The 19,206-nt window shown below is 43.2% G+C and overlaps 1 protein-coding gene across 21 annotated transcripts in view; it reads right to left on the reverse strand.

Annotated features, from left to right (window-relative positions):
- LIMCH1 (LIM and calponin homology domains 1) overlaps positions 1-19,206 on the reverse strand; it is a 327,317-nt gene that overhangs the window by 73,512 nt on the left and 234,599 nt on the right. For 9 of the 21 annotated variants that reach the window (XM_059162654.1, XM_059162730.1, XM_059162693.1 and 6 more), the window contains exons 7-8: positions 12,975-13,170; positions 7,693-7,945 (exon numbers count right to left, since the gene is read on the reverse strand). In XM_059162654.1, the coding sequence (XP_059018637.1) occupies positions 7,693-7,945; positions 12,975-13,170 (449 nt within the window). Of the gene's footprint in view, positions 1-6,283; positions 6,542-7,692; positions 7,946-12,974; positions 13,171-13,560; positions 13,741-19,206 lie in introns of those variants that run through there. The other 12 variants (XM_059162648.1, XM_059162610.1, XM_059162639.1 and 9 more) reach the window with 6 other exon arrangements.

Here is a 19,206-nt window from a genome sequence, read left to right on the forward strand (position 1 = left end):
TTCCTTCTTTTCACTGCTGCCACTGTCCTCACTAAAAATTTAAAACACCGAATTTGGAAGTGGTTGGCAGTACTTTGCTCCCCGAATAAATTTATTTCTTAAAATACAAAATCTTGCCCTGACTCCCAGTGTCCCCGCCTGTCCCCTCTTGGACAGTGGTCATGCTCCTTCCTTGCTCCTTAGCCAATGCATCTGGCAAGTACCAACTGGTGTTGGTTGACTAGGGCCATAAAGAATGGCCAATGGAAGTCACAGGCCATTGAGTTCATGTCTTCAGAAAGGCATTATTTAAAAAGCACAATGTTGATGACAAAGAAAGTGGCTAACTTACTGAGGCTGCACGATTGCCTAGACTTCCTTCTAAGTGTTAGTTCATTTAAACCTAACACTAACCCTGCAATGTGAGTGTTATTAGCATCACTATTTTAAGAGAGTAGAAACTAGGTTCTAGGTTCAGAAATCTGCCCAAGGTCAAAATGCCACTGCTTAAGTTAAAATTCAAACCCAGGTTGTCTGGCTCCAGAGGTTCTGTTTGTAACCACTATACTGGGTGTTGAAACAAAAGACCTGGCCAGGAATGGTACTGAAAGCAGAACATGGTATAAAAAATAAGGCATTATCATGACTATGGGAGTAGGAGAAAGACAAGTATTTTGCTTACTAAATAAAGAGATCTGTGAGTTGTGCTTAGACTGGAGTTGTGATTTGCACTGCTGGTCACAGGCAGCCACATTTTGCTAGGATTAATGATAGCAGAATGCTAACTCATCACACCTCACAGTGCTCGCACAGCACTTTACAGCTTACAAAGTGCTCTCAAACTCATTATCTCATCTCAGCTGATCTGACTCCAAGTTCAGGGGGCAGTGGACCCCTAGTTTGAACCTCTTACATTCAAAAGCAGCACTCTTTTCATTTTTTTGGCCTAGGGTCATGGGTTACCATCTCCCCCCTCCCCCCAATTCAGGCAGACTTCTTTAGAATAAAACATATGCATTTATGCAAATGGCCATGCCAATTTGTGATGCCAATTTGAGCAGGGAGAATCTGGTGTTCTCTGGATCACAGGAGCCCAAGCCCGGCTAGAGATTCCCTGGGGTGCTTCTTTTTAGGCTAAATGCCCAGCATAGCAGCACTTGTTTCAAGTGATATCAATTTAGATGTGTGGACTTTAAAAAAAAAAAAAAAAGGGTGGTAAAGAAAGCTTTCTGTATCGCTGGCCACGGAAAGCCACGCCCTGCCCACTTGAAAAGAAAAACGGCCGCAATGACTGATTTTCGGCTACTTGCTTGAATCCTGTGATTTCAGAGTTTCCAGGCAGACTCTGGGGTTGGGGGGAGATAATAACACAAAATCTGAACTCATACTTTTGGCCTCGCAGTAATGCATACTGTGTATAAAGAAAGATATGTAGGGTTGTGTTCACAGGTGTCTAGTTACTGAAATTCTTCAGTGGCCTTTTATAAATGTGTTTTTCTTTTTCCCTGAGGGACCTTAAGGGCAGTCTGTTGTAAATCTTCAGTATATCCTACTCGGGTTTTCAGCAATTATGACTCTGAGCACCTGGTATATTTCAGATACGCTAACCACCGCAACGACGCTGTGAGATAGGAATTCTCACGTCTACTGAGTAAAGGAGAACACTGAGGCTTCTAGTTCCAGTTCGGGGGCAGACTCAGGTTCCCTGGCTTGATATTCATAGGGGAGGTTTGACGCTTTGATTTTTTTTCAAGCCCTTCACAGGTGAGTCACTTTGGGACGGAGGGGCTGCTCGGCAGGGCACAGCTCGCTGCTCAGAAGGAATACAGTTCAGTGCGAGACGAGAAATGCCCAGCCTTGCCTCCAGCCTCGTAACCGTGTCCGGCTTCATCTCAAACAAGTGAAGCTATCTTGGTAGGCCAGGTTATGGGCTTGAAGCAGGTGAGGGCGGAGGGGAAGAAAAAGCTCTTGGTTCAAACTGAATGAGATAGTGATTGAACTGAAGGAAGAACCAGCATTTTCCTTCACCCCTTTTCCCCTGGTACCACACGAGCAGCCAGCCTAGACTGGCGGCGAGGCTGTTCTACTGAAAGAAACTGGGCTCTCCTGGGAATGTCAGGGGCAATACCAGAAACTTCCCGGCTCACCCAGTGCCCACAGAGTGCGGCCACAGCTAGCGTCACAGAGGCCCTGCAAGGGATGTGTGTGTCTGCTCCTGATCCCCAGGGATCTGTTCAGCAACAACCAGGGACACAGGCATCTGCTGAGTAGGAGTGTAGAGGACGTGTGTAGCACTTAACTGCATCAACTCTTTCCTCTAAAGATTTCAAAAATGTCTATTGTTCCTGGGAGGGTTTTTTTTTTTTTTTCCCCTCTGTAATTAATTACTATGTGGTTGAGAAGATCCACAGACCAGCAGAAAAGACTGAGTGCTGAGACATATGAAAACAATTAGAAAAGAAGTACAATCACGTGAAGCCTATAATTCAGTTAAAAAAAAAAAAAGTTTACTTCTCCAATGGGAAACACCAAGTAAGACAACTCAAATCTCCATGGCATTTTAATTCAGGGGAAGTGAATCTTGGTTCCCATTTTATCCTCTTAAAAACAGAAATCTTAGCTTTTTTGGCAGAGTCTCATAATTTGGGGTAATTAAGCTAACTTAATCATCAGCTAAAATAGAAGCAAAAGGAGTTTATATACTTCTTACTTCAATGGTGACTCTAATGCATATTAAACTCCACACATTTATTAAGAAGCCCTACTTTCTGTCCCTTGATGCTAAGATACCTCCTAATATATGGTTTGACAGGAAGCTTGGGACTTCTGGGCTTTGAAAGTTAACACAAAAATAGAATGCCATGCACTCTTGCTCCTTTTTATATACAAGGAGGTGTTTGAGAATACTTGGGACAAAAACAACAAAGAAAACAGTCTATAGAAATAAAGCCTTGTTCTCTGTCTATGTACCTCCTCCTTGCCTATGACTTGATATTATTACCCTTCTCTTCAAACACAGATTTTTCCAGCTAAAATGGGCCACAAAATATATGCTGGGCCTCTTGCTGGGTTCAAAGATGTGGTAGTCAGAATCCATCTGGATGGCAAAGACAGAAGATGGCGGTTAAATGTTTCAAGAGACATCAGCATATTTACATATTTTATATTCTTATTTTCCAGATACCAAGAAGCCTTTTCATCTTTATGTGCTTCATTCCAGTTAAGCTACTTTCTGCCACATGAAAAGCAGGATAAACTTAGCATGACTCTCCACTCTGAGGAAGGCTGCAGAAAGTAAGTGACAGGGACACAGATAGGCAAGGCTAGTGACACAGGATGTATAAACCCTGTAAGAGAGAGCTAGCAGCTGAACAGTCTGCCAACAAATGAATTCTGGGTGTTTGGACCAGCTGTGTCACATTGCTGTTGGGGACCTTGTCTGGGAATATGCACAATTTTCCTGAACCCAATTTTTAAGCCAGAAGATCTCAGGTGTGATGATATTAACAGACCTGGGAATTTCTGCTTAATGTAGCTGACTTGGATGAAACATGTAAACAATGGAGCCAGATAATAGGCAACATGGACAGGAGCAAAGAGTACCACATAAATATAATATTCATCCATCAGAATGACATTTGTAAACAACCATGATTCTAGGTTTGTGCACAGAAAGGGAACTATCATAAAAGATTGCAATATTTCATTACAAAATAAACCTCACAGTTACTGCCACAGCACACCCACAGAATTTCCAGTCTTGTCCAATCTCTTCTTTTCTCTCCATCACCATGATTCCTGCATGTGCTGACTTAGCTTAATGAGGCTCCCCACTCATCTCCTGTTGCTCTTTTGGATACTCTAAAGATGATACAGAGATTTCTTGAAAAATTGAAAATACATCTATCATATGATCTGGCAATCCCACTTCCGCTATTTATCCAAAACTATAGAAGTCAGGACCCATAAGAGATGGTAGCACTCCCGTGTTCATTGCCATACTATGCACAATAGCTAAGATGTAAAAACAATCTAAATGTCCATTGATGGATGAATGGAAGGAAATGTAACATTTACATATAATGGAATATTGGTCAGTCTTTTAAAAGAAGAAAACTCTGCACTATGTGATAATATAGATGAACCTTGAGGACGTTGTTCTACGTGAAATAAGCTAGTCACAGAAGGAAAAAGGCTGCATGATTCCTCTTACACGTCATATCTGAGAGTCAAATGCATAGCATCAAAGAGTAGAATGGTGGTTGCCAGGGGCTGAGGGAGGAAGAAATGGGGAGTTCTAATCAGTGGCCATAAAGTTTCAGTTAGGCAGGATGAATAAATTCTAGAGATCTACTATACAACATCGTATCGAGAGTTAACAAAACTCTGGAACAATTCAAGATTTGTTCAGAGGGGAGATCTCATGCTAAGTGTTCTTATCACAATGAAATGAAAATTTTTTAAATGGGATAAGGTAGTACAGGATATGGAAGAAGAAACCCAAACGGCCAATACACATATTATAATATTCAAACAGATTGGTAATTATAGAAAAATCAATTTTTAAAAATGAGATTCATTTTAACCAAGTGGAGTAGTAATTTTTGAAAATGATAAGCAGAAAAAAAAATAAGGATCATGGTGTCTTTGGTAAATTTTAGTTTAAAGATTTCTCAGACATGACACAAATGAAGGCATATGTCAAGGATATTAAGATTAAAAATTTTTTTTAAAAATTCATACTTTTACCTATATTACCTACTCCCACTGGGCCCTAGATTTGAAGACAGAAGGGAAGTTTGAAAAATGATATATGGTAAGGGGATAATATTCATTTTTGTATTCTTAGCATCGAGCCTGTTCTCTGATACAAGTAATGCTAAAATGATGTTGAAAAACTATGTGTCTGATAAGGTCTTTGTACCAAAATTATATAGAATATCTGGATTTGATTTTGTTTTTTATGATCTACATTACTCTCCATTATCTCAGAAAACCAGAGATCTGCTTGGAACACAAGCACAGCTTTATGATAGAGTTTTCTAGAAGGACATATATGTTTAGGATAGATACACTTATCTGTGAGATACCACAGACAGGGAAGAGCTATTCCCTTGGTTGTTTTTTGTTTTTAATCAATACAAAGCTACTCTAGGATTAAATCCATATAAGTCAAGGCTGAACATCCCGTTTAAGAACTAGACCGTATAGCACTAACCACATTTGGAATTGTACAGAGAAATGGGAAATGTTCTGTTAAATGTGTGGGAGGCAGATGTGGTACTGTGGTCAGGACATTTGGATCTGGCCACCTGGTGGTAACTAGTCTCTCAGACCAGCAAGTCACTTACTCTCACTGATCCTCAGTTTATCTTCTTGAAAATGGGTATGTCACCTACCTCTTCCAATTAAATGGAACAGCAGATGGCAAAGAAATTTCAATGGTGTGAACTGTTATGAATTTTGATTTGTCAGATAAATTTTGGTCTCATTATGATTTGTTAGGATCTTTGTGGTTATTATGCAAGAAAAATTAACCAGCTTCTCAAAACACTCCCTGAACTTGTAGAACTGTAGATTTCTGTGACCTGAACTGCTGAAGATTTCCATCACACATGTAATATGAAATCATCCAGATGGATGCTGGTGTCTTTGTTACAATCAAGAGAAGGAATTACTCCATTCTTTGTTTTTTGAGTCAACGTGCTTTAGGAAAGGAGTCAAGTTAAGTGCAATCTTACCACTCCCTTGGGACAAAGTAAGTGGGTTTTTGTAAGCCAACCACTCTGCTTTCTTTTTTTCATTTTATTTGATTTTATTTCTTTTCAGTGTTCTAGAATTCATTGTTCATGCACTACACCCAGTGCTTCATGCCCAACCACTCTTTCCTAAGAGAGCGCTCCCCATTTCAAAGGAACTATTTTCCAATGATGTGTCAAGTAAGGTAAGAGCCATTTAGGAGTAGCATGAAAATTAATAAGCCGCAAACAATTGAAAAATAAAATGTTATTGCTAGGTAAATCCCGCAGCCTACAAATGACTAACTACTAATCCTAACGGTCTAATCAAGCAGCAAGAAGCTCACTCTTTGGTTCCATTTAAAATAACCAAGTTCTTGGCGGAGACATGCCCCCGGGGGCAAAGACTCACAGCTACTTCTATTTGCTTGAGGAGGGGGTAAGAGAGCTGCAGAGGGGAAAGCAGGAAGTGGGAAACAGGATGGAAACTCCAACAAGCCAGACGGACTCCAAAACCCAGGCATGCACAAAGGCAGCCAGGCCAGCCTTCGGCCTGCAGAGCTAACCTGGAAAAGCGCTGTGCCGCAGACATGACCTTGATTCCAGCTTGTTCTAGCCTTCTGCGCTTTTGGATTTCAACAGCATCTTTTCCTTCAGACTTGGGAGCGGGGGCGCCCACAGCCCCCTCTGGAGAAGGCTGTTCCTGACCACTGCCTGTGGGTAATTCTAACCCAGGCTTCCCACCAGGATCCACTGGGCCGACTGGGTCCTCTTCGCAAGGAGACCCCACTTCACTTCCCTCTTCCTCTGTTGCTTCAGGATAGCTAGTGAGTTGGACAAGACGGTTTACCAAACTAAAAGCCCGGGCCAGGGAGCAAGCCACATGTCATCTCCTGGTCATTCTGATACTACTTTTCACTTAAAAAAAAAAAAGTTATAGTATGCAGTACGATCCTGGTCATGTGAAGAAAGTCAAATGCTGCCATTAATTTGTTAATAAATACAATGCATTATAATCTCAACAGTAGGAGCTCTTTCAAAGCTGATGTTGGAAGGCAAAAGCCTTTTCTGCTGGAAATATAAAAGGCATGATTTATTGAATCATCCAAATTTTTAATAAAGTGTCTATTTGATGAAATTCATAGATAATAAAGGTAGGTGATTAGAAATAAGCATGCAGTGATCGGAGTGGTTTTGCTCAAAGGGTTAGACTACATGGTAAGTTTCTTTTACTGGACTCCAAGGTTCTTGAAGGCAGGGACTCTATTTACTACTGGGTCCCCGGTGCCTAAAAGACAGCGCCTAGCATGTAGTAGGTGTTGAATAAAAACCTGCTGACTGAATGAATGCATAAATATAAAGACATAATCAGAGCTTAGGGGAAATCCCTCCTTGCTTCTCCAAAGAGACGAGCAGCTTAATGTATCTTTCATTTACTAGGAGTTTCTCTCCATGTGATTCTGAAGCACGTCTCAGGCAGCCCATCCATACTTGAGCTTGTATCTAAATAATCATGTTATTTAGTTGTCTCGCAGAAAGATACGGCTTTCTGCACCAAATGTAACGGGAGCGGGAGTCAGGCTGTCTCCTCAGAAAGACATGGATGACAGATCTGCTCTCCCTGTCCTCTCACTAGAACCAGTTTCAAAAACGTGCTCACTTGACAAGGATCTGTTGAGTACCTACTGTGTGGCAGGCACCACTCTCGATGCCTTCACGAAGCTTAGATTCCATCATCACAGTCTCTCTCCAAAGAACCATCCTGCCTCCCGCCATTTGCAATCTTATGTCAAAAGTTCTAGAATGGTTATCTGAGCTCAATGGTGTGCCAAAGAACCAGCCTACCTCCCGCCATTTGCAATCTTACATCAAAAGTTCTGGAATGGTTATCCAAGCTCAATGGTGTGAGGGTGTTCTCATCCTTTTACTGCTAGTGCTCAAGCCAGGACTGGGGGCAGCCTAGCTCAGGCCTTACCTGAAGGGCCTCTCCCCACCGAGGGGGGAGGTGGCAGTATTCCAGCTCTTCCGATTTTCCTCTCGCTCTGCTTTCTTCTTCCTCAGAGGAGCGGGGACGTAGGCTGTCTGATTGCTTTTGTTCGGGAGGTACTGGTTAAAAGGCACTGCTGATTTCGGCTCACCATGGGAAGTCCGCCTTGCAGACATGTCATCCTTCTTCACATCTGGCAGCTTCCGGTGGGGCAAGTCGGGTTCAGAGTCACTTCCTCTCCCTGAGGAAGAGAGGATGGGTGCTGAGAACATGTGCGGGGCTCACAGAAAAGTTCCTGATGGCCAGTCAGGATGTATTAGGGATGTGGTAGATCTGTGGGTTCTGAGATCCCTTCCTTAAATGATTCACTTAACATATCTTAAATTAGTCTATTCTGGGAAAAGCTCTGAGCTCAAATCAGGGGGAAAAAATCCAGTTGAAAAAACAGAGGTAAGCCTAATTGTATCTGAGAATTATGACTCATAACACATTTGCAGCAGAACGAGAGGCTACTAAGATTCTTCGAATCTTGAAAGAAAAGACATAAATCAACCGATGGAGTTTTTACTGAGCACCTGTCGTGGCGTGTCTTACACTGTGCTAGATATTCACAAATAAGAATTATAAAGGATTCTGTTTTATAAAGGAAATGTCATAAGATGACATTTTGTCTTGGAGGTACCTTTTTTTTTTTTTTAAAGATTTTATTTATTTATTTGACAGAGATCACAAGTAGGCAGCAGGTGTTGGTGGGGGGGGGGGTGGAGGCGAGTAGGCTCCCTGCTGAGCAGAGAGCCCAATGTGGGACTTAATGCCAGACCCTGAGATCATGACCTGAGCCAAAGGCAGAGGCTTAACCCACTGAGCCACCCAGGTGCCCCTTGGAGGTACCTTTAGCCAGTCTATGAAACACCTGAAGAATGTCAGTTATTTTCAAGGAGCCAAGACAGATAAGAAGAATAGGAATTCAGAAAAGTGGCAGATTGAGATCATACCAAGGGTTTGCCTTTCAGGAGGTGGTTTGATTTAAATAAGTGAGTATTCCTTTACATCAGAGCTCTTCCTAGTACCCATAGCTGGAAGCCATCTTTTCTTCTCATGAACCCCAAGGCCCAGTCTATTCTTTTTTGGGGGCACGCTACCCTTTTGATCTTGTATTATTTATAGCATTGATCACAGCGTCTTCACACCCAGTGGGCGTCCTCAAATCATCCAATGAATAAATGAATTGGTTTGACTTCAAGAGCATTTCAGGCAACGCAAAAGAATTGAATGTTGCCCAACCAGTTTGGGGGGGCAAGAGCCCCAATAATTATATTGTATCCCTGTTTCCTGTGTCTCATCTCACTTGACTGGTAAGACCTACGAGAGTGAAGCCGTCATTAAAACAAGCACTACCATTACAGAAGCTGCCACGGGAGAGTTGGTTGGAAACTCTTAATTAAGGAGAGCAATCTGTCCCTAGCAAGCTGTGGGCTCTGAGGCCGGTTCTATCACTCTTGCCCATTTCTTCTGTAAAAATTGGAATGAAATGATCTGCCCTGGAGATCAAATGATTTAATGGCTTTTAAAAGACTTTACTAGTTCAAAGCATTGACCATAAACAAGTTGCTCATTGTTGTGGAGGAAATATGCAGTTATGAATTATTCATGGCACTTGCATTTAGCCTCCCTTCTGAAGTTTTGACCATTTCGGTGCTTGTTGGTTTTTGATTCCTGGCTTAGCACCTTCCCACTCCGAGTCTTGCGTCAAGGGTATCCATCTGTCTCAGTGTCCCAGTGAAATGTTTAGAGGCCCCTGTGAGATGCTTTATAAACAAACGCTAACACTACCTTCCCTTGCCAGACTCTCAGGTTTGTTTCCTGGTTTGATATTATCCCCATTTTACAGAGGCGGAAACCGAAACTCAGAGAGGCAGAATGACTGATATGCAGTAGGTCAGGACTTCCGATTTCCATTCTCCAGACCCCGGCCCAAAGCTCCTTCCTGTGTGAGGCGCTTCTCTTGGAGAAATGTCCAAGAGACATTTCTTAAAGCATCCTGACTAGGGAAAGCACTATACTTTCTCAAATAAACGAATGAAAGAAAAGGATTCTTCCACTAACTGTGAGGGCTTAGTAAAGATTCAAGTGTTGTCTCCATTTTCTGATGCCTAAAATCCTATCATCTTTGAACCTTCTCTGTGTACAGTATCTAAAGACATATCATCTGTAATTATCTTAGTGAAAGTCTCAAAATAGGCTGTTTAACACATACACAGATCACCCTCTTCCTTCCCACAGTGACTCTTTGATAAATACCTTCAAGAGACAGTTCAAGAGAAGTTACTTTGCAGATGCCCGAGGTGAAGAGACTCAGTTGAAAGAAGAAAGTTTTCTGGACTTAGAAGCCAGGGTATAATTTTGGTTCCGTCCTACTAGCTGGGTAGCTCTGCAAAATTTAAGCCCTCCGTACCTCAGAGTCCTCACTGGACACGTGGAGACAATACCACAGCCCTCACAGGTCATTGTGAGGATTTAAGGGGATGGCGCAAAGCACTTAGAAGCAGCCGGTATGCCACACCCTTGGTAAACACTGGGAATCTTCTCGAAGGCCAGAACTTCAAAGACTTGGACCTCTTCCCGAAAACACAGATATATACTACAGTGGCTTCGCTATTGGTGCCCAAAGTAAGGAAATCACAATACAGCACATGACGATGATGACATTACTTTATCAAAGTCTGAGCCTACCATTTCAGGGACTACACTTCTCTCTCCCTTCTAGGAACTAGGAGGGAGCTTTGTTTTATTCCCCATATTTTGGCCATCTACACCCCTAGCCCTTGGCTTTCTCAACTTCCTCTAACACTTCAATTTCTCTCATTCCTTCTTTCTCTCCTTCAACTCATCTTTTCTATAAAAGAATATCCATTTAACAAAATGTATCATATTTCTAAACTGCGTTCTGAATTTTACAAGCATCGGAGTCAAAGGGTTTTTATTTCCTCTTCAGGGAAGTCTATTAAGTGACTTCAGGAGGACACTAGGAGACGTGTGGGGAGAACCGGCACCTGTGTAGCAAGACGGGTTGGCGGAATCACACAGCATCCTGACCAGGTCACTCTCAGGTGCAACCCGTAGAATTGTGGCACCTCTTAGGAGTGTGGCTCTTGGCTGTCCCCACTGAACGGGTCAGTGGGCCTCGATAATATTAAAATATTGGCCCAATATGTAACTGGAGAATTTTATGCTAAGATTTTCCCTAGTTGATTGTGAGTCCTTAGGAAATAAATTTTTAAGACTTAAAAAAAAAAAAAAAGTTCTTCTGAATTTGAAAGTGGCAACCTTATGGATTAACATCATTAAAAATATACCACAAATTCTAATAAAATACAACATCTATTTGAATAAAATTATACTACTATTAAGGCAGATTTTTAAAAGTGTGTGTGTGTACGTGTGTGTGTGTATGTGTGTTAAATCTCATTAGGTCTTGATTCATTTTCAAGATCATAAGCCTGTAGGTATTAGGCTGCTTGGTAAAATGGACACTGTTCTGTGAGGCTTGATTTTCCATTATTCTTTACATGGAAAAATATTTATAAAAAGACTCTAGCTTATCAACCTTAATTGGTGCAAATGAAACTGTGCCTCAGCACATATTAGTACAATATTAGTAATTACCATCTCAAATCCCTTCAAGATGTCGCTCATTATAAACTCTAAATCCTCGAAGCTGTGACAGAATATAGGATCTATGTTACCACTTACAAAACCAAGAGGAAGAAAATAATATTTTTTTTTAAAAAAGCAATCAAAATAATATGAAATGGTCAGGTTCAGACAGGTTTTGTGAAAGGAAATCTACCTTTCGGTTATATTAGAGCTCATTTAGGTCATGTACTTGGTATTGTAACTTCTAATACTGTGGGTGGTACTTAAAATGGCATAGAAAATCTTAGAAATGTTTTTCAAGCAGCTCACAATGCACCATGGAATTCTTTTGGAGTCACATACTATGTGGCCCTGAGGCTAATCTATTTGTTGGGAAGCTGAAGTACTGAACAAAAAAGCATTAGTTAGGTCACTCCAGAATCTAAAAAATTTACTCGGTAAACAGAAGCTGTGGGCAAATTAGGTTTAAGAGTTTAAGTTTTGGATTCACACTTCTTTAGGCTAACATTGTTCTACTACTTAATGACAGCAATATTTGTCACTTAGGAACTTGAGGACAATTACTTAACCTCTGCACGGTTCATCTGTAAAATACAGATAAAGAATGTCTCACAGCCCAGGGTGGGGGTCGGGGGACTATGTACCTCTTTCATGCTCTGGACTAAGGACTAAGTGAGATGCTAGGTGTCAAGTAATTAATTCAGGACCTAGGCACATAAATACTCAAGTATTTTAGATAGAGTTTTACAGCTGAAAGGGATCTTTCAGCCATATAAGGGAATTTTCATCTCAGAGATAAGCTGTAAGTGTCTAGAAGTATTAGCATCAATCAAGCAATGCATTAAAAAAATAGAAACAAATAAAAAATACCCCAGCAGCCTTAGTGCCTTCCTGCAAGTTTATATATGCAGAACCAAGCCATTTTCCCTTCCTAAAAGTACAAAGCTACAAGCTAAGTGACATAAACAGCTGGAAAATACATATTAAATTTACATCAGGTTGCATGACCACAGATTTTTAAAGAAAAAATGATCATTCCTTACAGGTGACAAAATCCACAGGATTTAACTCAAACCCAGACTCAGAACAAACAGGCAGTCTGGGTTGTGTACCTTGGGGGGGCCACCCGCACAGCTCCAGGCAATGGTCAGGTATCAGAAGCATCGCACAGATTGCCAAAACCTGGCCAATTCAAGCTTCCCGTGTTCCAGCACCTTCCTAAGTGTGTCTAGTGCATTTCCAGCTTGCTGTAAATTGCTTCATTTTCACTTCTGCCCTGTGGTACTCACATGCTTCCCTTCCTCATACCCAGAGCATATAAACCTTCAGCACACTTTATGAGCTAACGGCCAGCGGCATCTTGATTCACTGAGACCAAGGGGGGGATGAGGTAACGTATTTTCCAAGGAAAGAGAGGCTCACTGAGGCAATACTCAAACTGCTGGTGCAGCCAAGCCAAATTCTAAGGACCACGAGAAATAATAATAAAAACACTGCTCTCCTCCCAGTTTAGAGTTACCAGGTCCCAGCAAGGTGGATATGGAGCCCGCCTTCTGTCCACGGGGGTGGATGTTCCAATCTAAGATGGGCAGTGCACGACATCTGCAACCTACCATCACTGCTTCCCCTGAGGACTACATCTGGTGAAGGGGTCTGCCGGGAACGGGAGCCGAAGGAATCCAGGCTGTCGAAGGAGTCATCTCTGCCGTGGCGAGGGGGAGACAGGGAGTCGCTGCGCTCAGAATCCCAGCAGTCTATGTAGCCACTGTCTCGGATACTACGTTTAGGACTCTCAATGTCGTCGGTCTCCTGTCCAGAAATAAAACGAGAAGGATTACAGAGACACTTGAGCAACAGATGGAGAGCCTACGATACGAGGAAAACTGGGCTCTCGGGTGGACTTCAAAAGATCCCGCGTGTGGTGTCGGTATGGAAAAAAATTATGGCACAGATTATCATCTACAAGCCAGCATTTCATCCTTCTGCCCTTCCTGCTGCCACTTTCCCGAACAGAAGATCATGCACATTTCAAAAGATATTAAATAAATAAAAATAAAAATCCAAGTAACTCCCAGCCTACTGTTTAAAAAAAAAGAAAAAAAAAAATAGAAGGAACGAAGAATAAAAAAGCTCATTAAGTTTGGAGTCACAAGAGTACAGTGACCGACAAAACCCAAACTAAACCCCAAAAACCTTAACCTTGACCTGTCTTTCGGAATCCATAGCCGCATGCCTGCTCTGGGACCCGGCCCCTGGTTTTCGGCCGCACAACTGCTCTTGGTTAGGCTAGCTGGCCAGTGCACACAGCATGTGTTTTTGCCGTGGAATCAGCTCTGTAAAGCCTGGAGCAGCACGCGTCCGTCTCCTGCTACCTTGGAGGGAAATTCTTGCTCTGAAAGGGAGCTGTCTTTCCGAGGCAGAAAGTTAAAAAAAAAAAAAAAAAAAGGCAATGAAAAATATGCAAAATGCTTTTCCTGATGCCTCAGAAGAATCCAGGCATGCTCTCGCTCTCGGCCAGCTCTTGGCGCTGGGGGAGCTGGAAGCACTCGCGGCTGACCCACATGTTCGGAGCACGGAGAACAATGACTGTCTTTGACAGCCTGTGATTATAAATTCTTTCCAGCGCAAGCAGCACATACTAAAACACTGAAACCCCAGCAGCAGAAAGGTCAGTCAAAGCCATCCTCACCCTCCTATTATAATACAACCCTTGTTCCCGCCAGTGTCGTCGCATTCATTACAATTGTCCGGGCTGGTGAAAACAAAAATAACTCCGGTCACTCAAAGATAAACCTCAATTTAATCTCCTCCAGACTGTCGCTTAAAAGCCGGGCTGCGGAGGATGCCGGCAGAGGGGCACGCTCTCGTCGGCAAAGACTGGAATGTCACCCCCCGGACGTCCTGGGACACTCTGGAAGGTCCCCTCCGCATTCCCGGTAGAGAGGAAAAATAAACAGATATTCTCTCCCTGGTAGCAATTTTGGAAACTGCTTGAACTGAATGATATGCCCACTGGAGCCTGTGCTGGTTTTCTCCATTCTCCCCAGTGTCCCTGACACACTCTCCCCACAGGAGGCATTTGGAGGGGTTGGGGTGGCTGTAATTTGCAAGGAACATGGTGCGGAAGTGGGGGGGTTGCCTGGAGAGAAGGGAGTGGGAGACAGGAGAGCGGGTCGGAGAGGAGCAGTCTGCAGCCTCCACCAGAGGCCCTGATGAGGGCCCCGGAAGATGAGGTTGTCAGACGGCCTGGGTGAGTGCAGCCTTCTAGACCCTCCATTGCAAGGCAGAAATTCCAGTTATGGAAATTAAGGTTGTTTACTTTTAGGTTAAAAGTCAACTGGGACATGAACAAAAAGCCAGGCCTGAGTAGCTGCAAAAGGAAGAACTCACTAAGTAACTGAAAGGTATACATTTGAATTAGATATGGTTTTGTGTTTAATTTCTTTGGAAATGCAAGCTATAATCGTGGGTTACTTATTCACCAAGAATAGGCCAAATGGCTAAAAAACATGAAGGTCACTCTTGTCGAATACTTACTATGTATCTAGGGCTACACTGGGTACTTTTTGCACAGGTATTTAATCCTCACAACCCTACCACGGTGTGGTTACCATCATCCTCCTTTTTCAGAAGAGGAAAATAAGAATCAGAGAGGCTAAGTAACTTGACTGAGGTCACACAGGAAGCAGCAAAACTGTGATTCTAACACAGGATTCCATCTCCAAATCCCGAAGGGTAAAACCTGCCAATGTTTGGTCATCTTTGGCGTGGTCACAGTCACCATTGCCAGCATCACCTCTTCCAACTACAGGACATTCACTGCCTCCTTGTTCTGTGAACGATGCTAACCTGCGTCATGCCCCTTTCCTCAATGCTGTTTATGCCTACTTGACCAAGCTATAAATACTGCAAAACAGAGGCAGCTTAGGGCAGGTTAGAAGCTTAGGGCAGGTCTTAGAAGCGCTCCTGACTGGGTTTAAGTCTTGTCTCCTCCTCCCATCATCTGTAAGACCTCAGGCAAGTTATTTCAGTCTTCTTGCCTGATTTCAGTTTTCTCATCTGTTCAATGGAGCTAATAACACCACCCATCTTGCAGGACTGCTGGGAGGGTTAACCATGTTAACATACAGAGAGCATTCAAAAGAATGCCCAATGCAGAAGAGCTCAAAAAGTGTTTGCTATGGTGGGGTGCCTGGGTGGCTCAGGGGGTAAAGCCTCTGCCTTTGGCTCAGGTCATGATCTCAGAATCCTGGGATCAAGCCCCACGTTGGGCTCTCTGCTCAATGGGGAGCCTGCTTCCCCGCCTCTCTCTCTGCCTGCCTCTCCGCCTACTTGCGATCTCTCTCAGTCAAATAAATAAAATTTTTAGAAAAAAAAGTGTTAGCTGTGGGCTATAACTATTTCCATGTATTTGTTTGGATATGTAAATGTCAACACGTATCACACAGATTTTACGAATGTAGTTAAGGACACAAACTATATATGCACTGATCCTTTTCTATCTCCCTCTCCATTTGTGCCCCATAACTAGATGCCCTGGGCCTGGGTTCCCATCAGGGAGGGCAGATCCTCAGAGCGAGGCCACTGGTTATGTCTAGAAATGACACAGTGTTAGGAGCTGCTTGGCTCAACGTGAAAGACTGGATTTTCAAGAAAATAATAATAATCAGAAATGCTCCTCCAGCGGCCCAAATGTCTTCCCCACCCGTACTACAAACCCACAAGAGAACAGACAGAAAGAAAAAGTCAACATGTCTTTTGGAGCTTCAGCTGCTTTCTCACAGCTTGTTATGGGAAAGAAAAACAGAAAAGCCATTCTGCTCACGACTGTGTAGAAAGCCAAGAGTAAAACCGCGGATCAAGCAAGAGCTGGAAGCCGAAAGACATGGCTAGTTTGAAAAGCGAAAAACAGGCCACCCGTGGTCCCCCTTGGCCAATCCGGTCCCTTAGAACCTCAGGTTTCCGAGGCAAGAAGCTGGTTCTTCAGCCAGAAGTAAAGACGGGGACATCAGCCAGACGGGCAATTTGACCGGGTTCCCTCAAGTGATCCAAAGTTAAGATTTTGGGGGAAGAACAAAAGCTATAAACCAGCACAAAGGCTAGTGTGGTCTAAATTCTCCTTTGGTGGGGTCTAGTTATGTCATCGATGCTTTTTATCCAGGATCCCAGGAGCATTTCACCTTCTACAGGGAGCACTTTAGGGATAGGAGACAAGACCCAAATCTGTCCAGTGTGCTAACTGCTCGCTGTTGTAGTAAACGTGTGTTCATGAATGTGGTGAGAACTAGCAACATCTATGGTGCTTTTGGATTGTTTCACTCATCTGTCCCTTTCTTACCCCTCTTTGTCAGAGATAATGAGAACCAGCGAAGGTTGCTGGGTGACTTACAGTATCTGAGAAACTCCACCGGCTTCTGTGTTACCGCTCAACATTTTCTGCTTCCTGTGTGATTTATAAAGTGGCTAAATCCTATTCTGGAGTGTTTTAGGGTTCTGTTTTTCCAGTCTGATGACCTATCTGCACCTGCCACACTCTGGTTGGGGAAGGTATTCACTGCTCAGATATTTACCGAGCACCTTCTATGTGTCCGAGACGGTCCTAATGCTGGGGACACAACATTCTGCAAAGCCAATAAATACCCTGTCCTCACGGGCCTTGTGTTCTAGCAGGAAAGACAAAAGATAAACAGAAAAACTGATAAATGAATATAAAGTTGGGTGGTAAGTATTATGAAAAACTAAGGCAGGTTAAAGGAAGAGAAGCTGACGTTGGTTGTTGTTTTAGGCAGAGATCTGTCCTTGCCCATCTCAACCCCCCCCGCCCCACCCCGCTGTTCTAGCTAATACCCCTCACCTCCTGAAACGGTAATGTATAGGCCAATCATGGTACCCATTACCCCTGGTCGCAAAGACTGGTTTGGGACGAGGACCCACACTGGGCTAGAGTACACCCCTAGGAATTTTACAGCTGGGCCTAGAAGGAAGAATGCCCTTCCTTTCTGGGCAAGGAGCTAGAATCAGGTAATCCTAGAGATGCTGTTGGCAGCTGATGCGAGGCAATCTCAAGGAGAGGTAGGAAGAGCTGAGGAAGAGACATAAAATGGAAGAACCTAGACTGCTCATTTTCTAGCTCTAGTCCTCGAGATTCTAAGGCCTCCGTAGTCCCCATGATTCTTCCTTCAGTCTCAATGTTCTCACAGTTATGCCCCTTTGTTTCACTTTAGTGTCCCCTCTGCTGGAAGACCTGCTCTGACATATCCAGGCTTACTGAAAAGCCACTGTCACTTTGCTTTCAGAGATCTTTTTTTGGCATATAGCAACAACAACCTGCTATGAATACCCATTATTTGCCAGATGCTTATGCTAAGGGCTCTACACATGTTTCAAGCTGAAGATTTTTAAATTATTTCTTAAAGATTTAATTTATTTATTTTTGAGAGAGAGAGAGAAAAGGTATGAGCACGGGGGAGAGGGAGAGGGAGAGGGAGTAGTAGTCTCCCCACTGAGCAGGGAGCCCTATGTAGGGCTCGGTCCCAGGACCTTGAGACTATGACCTGAGCCAAAGGCAAATGCTTAACTGACTGAGCCACCCAGGCACCCCTACAAGTGGATCATTTTTTTTTTTTACATACATTTCTCTCACTAGAAAAATGAATATAAAATATTTCTGGCTAGTTTCCTTCGTGAAAGAAAAGATTTTCATTCCGAATTTGTTACAGCCTGTATCTGTGCCGAAGCAATTCTAGTTATCTCCGCAATATCTGCTCCCCATTTCTTCCCCAGTGAAAACACCCAAGTTTTTAGCTGAAATACAGTCTACCTTTCCCAAGTCTTTCCTTGCGGGTAGGTAGGGATGGGTAACCAAGTTTAGGTCAATAGGATGTGAGCAGAGGAGTAATGTATGACTCAGCACACACGTGTTTAAAGGGAGGGCAGAGGTCCTTCTCCTCATCCTGCCTCTCTCCTGGCTCAGCTGTGGATATGACAGGTAAAGCTGGTACAGCCATGGTGGGAGTTGAGAACCCAAGGACAGAGGATGTTGGAGTCAAAGGACAGAAGGACCCTGGGTCCCTGATGATCTCCTGCCCACTGCTCGTGTTCAGACCTCTTTTATGTGAGTTCAAAATAAAATTCATCTTATTTAAGCCACATTTAGAGTTTTCTGTCTGTCCCAGTCAAACCCAACTTTAATGGATAAAATGAGATAATATCTATTCCAGATAAACTAGTATCTCCAGGCATTGGATCTCTCTATCTGTGAAGTTCAGGTCAAGGACTCTCTACTTGATTCAGAGCCCTGGGAGTACGACAGCTGGCCATCCAGTGAAGCCAGCTGTGTTCGGTGATACGGAGTACTCGCTCTTGTCCTGTGAGATTGTACTACGTTCCTTAAAGAAAGGGAACAGCTGTTAGCAACGACTGGTCATTTCAAGGCAGCTGATGTAACAAGGATTAGCTCAGTATGGTCTCAACAGAAGGGGAGCTGAAGGAACCACAGCCGCTCAGAGTACAGAGGAGCTGGGCCAGTGGTGCGAGGGACTGTCCATGACGGGAATGAAAGAGGTTCCAAGGGGATCTAGCAAAGAAAGGGACTGTAAGGAAGGGCTTTTAAGACGAAGCATGAGAGACTGTGGATGCTGAGAAACAAACTGTGGGTATGGGAAGGGAGGAGGTGGGGGGCTGGGTGAGTGGGTAGTAAGGAGGGCACATAGCGCATGGAGCTCTGGGTGTGGTGCAGAAACAATGAATCTTGGAACCCTGGGGGAAAAAAAAATCAATAAGAACTAATAAATGAATAAATAAATAAATAAAATCTTTTTTTTTTTTTTTTTTTTTAAAAAGGAG

This window comes from Mustela lutreola, chromosome 1 (genome assembly GCF_030435805.1).
Source record: "Mustela lutreola isolate mMusLut2 chromosome 1, mMusLut2.pri, whole genome shotgun sequence".
Taxonomy (NCBI): Eukaryota; Metazoa; Chordata; class Mammalia; order Carnivora; family Mustelidae; genus Mustela; species Mustela lutreola.